Source organism: Schistocerca americana, chromosome 6 (assembly GCF_021461395.2).
Source record: "Schistocerca americana isolate TAMUIC-IGC-003095 chromosome 6, iqSchAmer2.1, whole genome shotgun sequence".
Taxonomy (NCBI): Eukaryota; Metazoa; Arthropoda; class Insecta; order Orthoptera; family Acrididae; genus Schistocerca; species Schistocerca americana.
In genome coordinates this window covers 130,767,708-130,776,507 of record NC_060124.1, presented here as the reverse complement: position 1 = coordinate 130,776,507, position 8,800 = coordinate 130,767,708, and the positions used below count along the sequence as shown (strand labels likewise).

The window sequence follows — 8,800 nt, the reverse complement described above, 5'->3', positions numbered from 1 at the left end:
TCTGCGAGCTACTGAATTTCCTTTTGACAAAACTGCTGCAGCGGATCATCGCTCTGGCTGAAGCATCGGAGACCACGCTCTTACCGGTGTGCCGGTGTACTTACTGTGCACGAACCACCCAGTGTGGTACAGGAGCACCAGAAGAAGAGCGCGAAGATGTATAGCGATTGTGTCGAAGGCGCAATGAAGTGCGACAATACGGGATGCTCCTAGCTACGAAATTTGCATTTGACTTGCTGCAACAGACCAACACTCTCGGTGAAGCGTTGGAGACCACTTTCCTACCGGTAAGGATGCCGCAGTATAGCGTGAAGATAGACAGCAGTTGTGTCAAAGGCGCAATGAAATGCCACAATAACGGTCTTCTGCAAGCTACTAAATTTCATTTTGACAACGTGCAGCGCTCTGGCTGAAGCATCGGAGACCGCGTCCCTACCGGGGCCCATCTCGTGCCGGTACACGTCCCGTACACGAACCACCCAGTGCAGTACGGATGCCGCAGAAGAAGAGAGTGAAGATGTACAGCGATTGTGTCGAAGGCGCAGTGAGGTGCGACAGTACGGCGTGCTGCGAGCGGCAGACCCCTCCGGACGGAGAGAAGTGGAGCGAGTAGCGCGTCGTGGCGGGGCTGCGCGGGGTCAAGGGGTGGCGGGGCGCGGCCCGTCGACCCCGCGCGGCGCTCGGCGGGCGGCCCGGGGCGTTCAGAAGCGGCGCGCGTAGCCCGAGTCGTAGAGGTGCGCGACGCTGTCGGCGCTGGCGCCGGCGCGCAGCTTGTCGTGCCTGCGCGCGCGCCGCCACGCGGCCGCGCACGCCCCCAGCACGCACAGCTGCGCGCACAGCGCGGCCGCGCCCGCCGCCAGCACCGCCGCCGTCGACGCGCAGCCGCCCGTCGCCTCCGCCGCGCCGTCGCCCCACGAGTCGCCGCTCGCGTTGCCGCCCTGCCGCTCGAAGCCGAAGAACTTGTCGGCGATGCGGATCGACTGCACCAGCAGCAGGTCCTCGGGCGCGCTCGCGTTGTGCCGGCCGGCGGCGGCGGTGGAGCGGCGGCGCCGGCGACGGCCCAGCGACTCGATGCGGCCCACGGAGTAGGCGGCCGGGTCCTCGTCGCTCGCCTCCACCGCGATCGAGCCGCCCAGCTCGCAGTGCGCCGGCTCGCACGACGGCACGCACGGCGTGACCAGGGCGCGGAACTGCACCACGTCCGACGACGGGAACTTGAAGGCGTCGAAGTGCGACACCAGCTCCTGAGGAAAGCCGTCACGTACGGTTATTCCCCACGCGAGTAGTTCGTGTTATAGCTCGCGCAGGATACAATGACCAGTTTTCGTCCAAAACGCTGGACGAGTTCATTAGTTCGTTCAGAAGGGAAGGCCGTTAAGTGTTCTCCACCTTCCGGCCGGTCAGCGATGACAGAATCGAGGCGCGCACCCTGCAATCTTTCTCAAACCATTTTACAAAATTAATTTTATCCATAGTGGATACTATCGAACTCCGTGACTGGTTCTTTATGGGGTTGTAAAAGAATATCCTCTACCAGTCACAATAAAAGGTTGTTTATTCGTCACACGACCGGTTCCGGCCTTGCGCCCATCTTCAGGTGTTTATACATTCATTCACTTGTTTGTACTGTTGGAGATCACTGTATAAATACAAAAAATTATTTTCTGATGACTTTACAAATACAACTGGGACAATTATAAGTGGTAAGGCAGCATTTGACGAAAATGTATCTGTACTTACAAAAAGATGAAGCACCATTATTACAGTTATGCTGCGATGATAGTTTTGCCACTTAGTTACACACTTATGGTCATTTTCACGCCCATATATCAGGTATAGCTCCATATTACACTATTTTGATGTGACTCGTGAAATACACTATGTTTACATACAAACATGTGGGCTGTGGTCAAAGAACTTGGATGTAGCAGATGTAAAGATGTTGCTCACACAGAAACTCGTAGGTTCTGGTCACAGAACTTAGCCACAGGAAGCCCAAAGGTGTTGCATATATAGAAATTTAAAAAAAAACTATTATAGACTGTGATGTTTCTTGACACACATTATGAAATTTTTTAGTTAACATTTTTATTCGGTAAAAAAAATTTCGCTTTACTTACAGCTTTATACAGCGTCAAAAGTATTTAAACCGACAAACTCTGCGAGGTTGTACGAATATTTTTCCCTAAGATCATTTTTTCCTGTGAGGAGTATTTAAACCGGTAGAGGAAGATTTCTCTGGCGGCAAGTTAATTGAACCAACAAACACTTTTCCATTTTTTTTATGACCAAGATACAACACATTAACACAACCCAATTTCAGTTACAGCAGATTTTCAAAAATGCCTCCATTGACACGTAAACAAAGGTTACACCGTCGGATCATGTTCTGTCTGACACGGACAAAAACCCCAGGAGTATCCTGAATTGTTCATGCTGCTGCTACTATCCGGGCAACCAGATCCTCTTCTGATGCAACAGGACGTGGGTAAACAAGGTTGCGCATCTCTCCCCACACAAAAAAGTTCGGAGGGGACATGTCTGGGGATCGAGCAGCCCATGGTAGAGGACCACCTCTGCCACTCCACGTTTCTGCCTGGAATCGACGCACACGACAACTGAAATGTGCCGACGCCCCGTCATGTTGGAACCACATGCGTTGTCTTGTAGGGAGCGGAACGCCTTCCAGCAATTCTGGCAATGCTCTGACAAGAAAATTGTAATAGTGCCTGCCATTTAATGGCCTAGGTAGCAGATACGGCCCAATTAAACAGTCCCCAACAACGCCGACCCACACATTAATGAAGAACTGCACTTGATGAGCGCTAGTAACTGTGGCATGTGGGTTATCCTCACTCCAAACATGCCAGTTGTGCATATTGAAGACTCCATCACGCCCGAACGTTGCTTCATCGGTAAACAACAATCAGGATGGAAATGTAGGATGCATTCCACACTGTTCCAGGTACCACTGCGAAAACTGTGCTCTAGGTGGATAATGAACTGGTTCCAGGTTGTGGACACGCTCTAAGTGAAATGGACGTAACAGTTACTCTCGAAGGACTGTTCTTACATTCGTCTGATTCGTCCCCATGTTACGTGCAATTGCACGAGTGCTGATTCAAGGATCCTACTCCACATGCTGCAAGACAGCTTCCTCAAATTGCAGCGTTCTTACCGTGCGACGGTGTCCCTGTCCAGGCAATCTGCTAAATGACCCGGTCTCACGCAGACGTTGGTACACAGTAGCAAAGGTCGTATGACGCGGGATACGGCGATTAGGAGATTGTTGTTGATAAACCCGCTGTGCAGATTGTCCATTGTCGTGCGCTACGTAGTACGGACCAACCATATCAGTGAACTCACTACAGGTGTATCGCTCCATTAGTAAACAGAGACAATGCACTGCTACACTGGTGGACAGCAGTTGCCTACAACTGAACATCGTAATACGGCCTCTAACAACTGAAGAGCGTAATACGGCCTCCACCGGTTTAAATAATCCTCATAGGAAAAAATGACAGTAGAGAAAAATATTTGTTTTGATGTCCCCTACACCCTTCTAGAGTTTGTCGGTTTAAATACTTTTTACCCTGCATGTCAGGGGTCAGCTTTATACGGCAGGGGCCAAATGCAGGGAGCGAAAGGCTATTTACATTGTGCAAAGAAACCAGATGGCAGTTATAAGAGTCGAGGGGCGTGAAAGGGAAGCAGTGGTTGGGAAGGGAGTGAGACATGGTTGTAGCCTATCCCCGATGTTATTGAGTCTTTATATTGAGCAAGCAGTAAAGGAAACAAAAGAAAAATTTGGAGTATGAATTAAAACCCGTGGAGGAGAAAAAAAACTTTGAGGTTTCCCAAAGACATTGTAATTCTGTCAGAGACAGCAAAGGACCTGGAAGAGCAGCTGAACCGAATGGACAGGTCTTAAAAGGAGGATATAAGATGAACATCAACAAAAGCAAAACGAGGACAATGGAATGTAGTCAAATTAAATCAGGTAATGCCAAGGGAATTAGATTAAGAAACGAGACACTTAAAGTAGTAATGAGACTTGCTATTTGGGCACCAAAATAACTGACGATGGTCGATGTAGAGAGGATATAAAATGTAGACTGGCAATGGCAAGGAAAGCGTTTTTGAAGAAGAGAAATTTGTTAACATCGAGTATAGATTTAAGTGTCAAGAAGACTCTTCTGAAAGTATTTGTATGGAGTGTAGCCGTGTATGGAAGCGAAACCGGGACGATAAACAGTTTAAAGAAAAAGAGAATAGAAGGTTTTGAAATGTGGTGCTACAAAAGAATTCTGAAGATTAGATTGGTAGATCACGTAACTAATGAGGAAGTACTGAACAAAATCAATGAGACAAGAAATTTTTGGCACAGCCTGATACGTATAGCTGGACACCGTAATGCATGGAAAAGTCTGGAGGAGACCCTTGTCCAGCTGTGGACGCCGAACAGTTTGTGATAACGATTCTCAAGGACATGATTCACTTTCAGAACACCGAAGGAAATGTGTACCATTTTGTTGGGTACCTAGGAACTGGTGATTTTCTTAAATGAGCAGCCTGACTATTCAGTCAAAAATTCTGTTACCGCCCACAGTTGAGGAGGAAGTGTGGTGACCCATGCAGGATGAGCGGCTGTAAGTGCATACTAACGAGCTGCAATGGGTCAAAGCGATATTTCATCTGTGACATAAGTGTTCTTCCATTCATCATAGAAATAAAGTATCTTTAACATTAATATGTGTATGTCATTACCATACCGACATATAACAATATCATAATCTTCACCATTCTTCGAGGTTTTCGAATTTTACGTTATCAACTGACGTATTTGTTGTGGACGTACTGCAACGGGCAACTTGTGCGTTAAGCTATTAAATAACGATAAATGGTCTCGTGTCTCTCAACGTTTATTGTTTGTATAATGATCGGCACGTTTCGGAGCAGAAACTCCATTTTCAAGTACTACATTCACATTTAAAGCTAACATTTTCTTCAGTTGTTTACCTTTGCCTAGTGTATGTAGTAATTAAAAGTGGAGTTTTAGCGTTGAAACGTGTTGAACATCTGAAAACCAAAAAACATATTGGGACCTGAGACAGTTTATCATCATCTAATACCTTTATAATTTTGGTTACAAACCTTGCCATTTTCGTGGGTCTTCTGAATTTTTTTGTTGCTCTTCAGAAGCTACTCGACATGTTACAGTTATTATGATGGTCGAGGTTGTGAAAGACCGTAGCCATTGCCGCGAGACCTGTCGTTGCAAGATTGCTTCCCGGGGACTCGCAAACAGCTGCATCCGGCGAGTGTAATAACTGGCCGTCGCGACATGCGCTGCAAGACATACTAACGGCTCCACACCTCTGGATTGGTGTCTCCGTCTTCGTAGCATCCTCGGAGAAGTGTTTTTGTGGCGCACCGATTACTGTGTTACATTTCCTTCCCTTTGCACGCGAGTATTCAATGTTGAGGTTGAGTCGTGCACACACTAAAGTCTCTGTCTGTTCCCCCTGAATAAATATCGAGGTTCACTTGTTATGGCCAGCTGTCGGCTGTTATTATATGATTTTTATAGCGTTTTCGAGGCAGTGACAGGTAACACTTGTTATGTTATGCAGTCGATATTTTCGCAAAAAGAGGCAGGAAAATAAGTCAGTTATGAAGTCCATACTGCCCGAAGCTCTGAGTTTTACTTTCTTTGCAACGTAAACATCTGATAACTGGCGAATCCCGCTTTATGCTGACACCATGGGATTCAATGCATAGCACATTTCTCACCAGTTTCTTTCCGGGAGGTTTCATTGTCAGCTTTCTAACATCACACTTCTCTCTTCTAGAACTCTCGATGCCTTTAAAAATAAAATAATTGTGTTTAAAAATGCGGAAAGTCTACGAAGCACAGCAAAATATTTGCCCCTTTGTGTACTGCAGAGTGGATGCAATAAAAGCATGGTTTTCAGATGGGTGTATCGCTGGAAGCGGAAATATTCCAACTCAGCTACGCAGGCTTGTTTTAAATGCATGGATAGCTTCGTTGGTTCCTATGTTTAACTGTATGGACGAATATCCATCACTGCATTTGTAAATATGTCGTATCTAGTATACAAAAAAAAGTTATGCTTATTGCGTATTTCAAATCCACGCGTTTCCTCATCCAACCCCCCCTCCTCCCCCCCCCCCCCCCCCAATCCGAAGAACGGTATAATAGAGATGTCTCTAGTTACGTAGGATATCCTCTGTGTTCGCATCAAAGTGTTATTCGGAAAACTATTTTCACTTGGCAATAGGATTTTTGTAATTTTTGTATCTACAGGGTTATTACAAATGATTGAAGCGATTTCACAGCTCTACAATAACTTTATTATTTGAGATATTTTCACAATGCTTTGCACACACATACAAAAACTCAAAAAGTTTTTTTAGGCATTCATAAATGTTCGATATGTGCCCCTTTAGTGATTCGGCAGACATCAAGCCGATAATCAAGTTCCTCCCACACTCGGTGCAGCATGTCCCCATCAATGAGTTCGAAAGCATCGTTAATGCGAGCTCGCAGTTCTGGCACGTTTCTTGGTAGAGGAGGTTTAAACACTGAATCTTTCACATAACCCCACAGAAAGAAATCGCATGGGGTTAAGTCGGGAGAGCGTGGAGGCCATGACATGAATTGCTGATCATGATCTCCACCACGACCGATCCATCGGTTTTCCAATCTCCTGTTTAAGAAATGCCGAACATCATGATGGAAGTGCGGTGGAGCACCATCCTGTTGAAAGATGAAGTCGGCGCTGTCGGTCTCCAGTTCTGGCATGAGCCAATTTTCCGCGGGCTACGCGTGAAACTTGCCCGCACGCATTCAACCGTTTCTTCGCTCTCTGCAGGCCGACCCGTTGATTTCCCCTTACAGAGGCATCCAGAAGCTTTGAACTACGCATACCATCGCCGAATGGAGTTAGCAGTTGGTGGATGTTTGTTGAACTTCGTCCTGAAGTGTCGTTGCACTGTTATGACTGACTGATGTGAGTGCATTTCAAGCACGACATACGCTTTCTCTGCTCCTGTCGCCATTTTGTCTCACTGCGCTCTCGAGCGCTCTGGCGGCAGAAACCTGAAGTGCGGCTTCAGCCGAACAAAACTTTATGAGTTTTTCTACGTATCTGTAGTGTGCCGTGACCATATGCCAATGAATGGAGTTACGGTGAATTTATGAAATCGCTTCAATCATTTGTAATAGCCCTGTATCGTATGTGAAATTCAGGACTCTAGTATCAATCAGTCCAAGCATTTCGATGCAACTCTCACAAATTCTTGAGAAAATCGACCTTTAAGATTTCTGAAGAAGTTCCATTCACTACAGTCAAGATGATTTGCGCGATAGGCCCCACGTCGTACTCTGTAGCGTCAGTGAATTGTAATTGGATAATGAACTGGTTCGAATGTCGGTATGGTCTTTCTCTATAGTTTTAATTTTTTCGTTCATTCCGGATACCTACAATCTACATAATTTAACAAAATTTAAATATAATATTCATTAAATATATGCTAATTAACACACATCTAATCATTTGTTTTTATGAAAAATGTACGTCTTTTTGCTTCTAATTACGTATCACACATATAGCAAACAAAAGTTCTTAATGATCGATTCTTAATGAAGATTATTCAGTTTAAAAGGAAACATTACAAATTTATAAACAATCTTTTATGCAATATCGATAATTAAGATTTTTTTATTTGCAATGAAAACTAGAATTCTGTGTGCATTATTTAATTGTAACCAAGAAGACACGAATTTTTCTAAAAAATGATGATTAGATATGTGTTAATTAGCATATATTTGATATGTGTTAATTAGCATATATTTGATGAATGTTACATTTAAATTATGTAGGTATTCGACAAGAATGAAAAAATTAAAATGAAAGAAAAACACAATATCGAGATTCGAACCAGCGATCCGTTCACTACCGTTACCATTCTCCGACGCTACTGGGTGAGCCATGATGTCCAGCGTGAAAATCGATTTAATTGTATTGAATTAAAATTGCTCGGAAAACTTCAAAGTCGATTTTTTTCGAGAATTGTGTAGAGTTGCATCGAACTGCTTTGACTGATTGACATTTTAGTTCTGAACTTCACGTACCATACCGAGCGTGGTGGCGCAGTGGTTAGACACTGGACTCGCATTCGGGAGGACGACGGTTCAATCCCGCGTCCGCCCATCCTTATTTGGGTTTTCCGTGATTTCCCTAAATCACCCCAGGCAAATGCCGGGATGGTTCTTCTGAAAGGGCACAGCCGACGTCCTTCCCCATCCTTCCCTACTCCGATGAGACCGATGCCCTCGCTGTCTGGTCTCCTTCCCCAAACAACCAACCAACCAACTTCACGTACCATAAATATAAAAAAATTACAAAAATCCGATTGCTGATGGGTTTCGTTGTAAGACAATTTTGATAAGTTTGTATTCTTGCATATTGTATACACCGTGAGAGTATGCTGTTTTTATGTCCAACCTCAGTAGTATTCCTTTTCTGCAAGTAGCGATTGTGAGTGCTAATGCCAAGTATGTTCTGTCTTTCCACACACAGTCTGATGAGTAATAGCGTGGTCAGCGTTACACACAAATGGTAAAAGATATTGAATTCTTGACTGAGATACACAAGAAGAGAGTGCAGCTTACGCGTCGCCACCCCAAAGGTCCGAAAATGAAAATCAAAAAGAAGTTGCATGGAAATAAGATCTTCATTTTGAAACAGCTGTCAACCAGATTCGACGCATTTGG

At 45.1% G+C, this 8,800-nt stretch overlaps 1 protein-coding gene across 1 annotated transcript in view; it reads right to left on the bottom strand.

The window, feature by feature from the left end:
• Positions 1–209: 209 nt before the first annotated feature.
• The window catches only part of LOC124620006, a 219,216-nt gene continuing 210,625 nt past the window's right edge, over positions 210–8,800 (bottom strand). The window contains exons 8-9 of the mRNA XM_047146671.1: positions 930–1,244; positions 210–281 (exon numbers count right to left, since the gene is read on the bottom strand). Of these exons, the coding sequence (XP_047002627.1) occupies positions 210–281; positions 930–1,244 (387 nt within the window). The remainder of the gene's footprint in view (positions 282–929; positions 1,245–8,800) is intronic.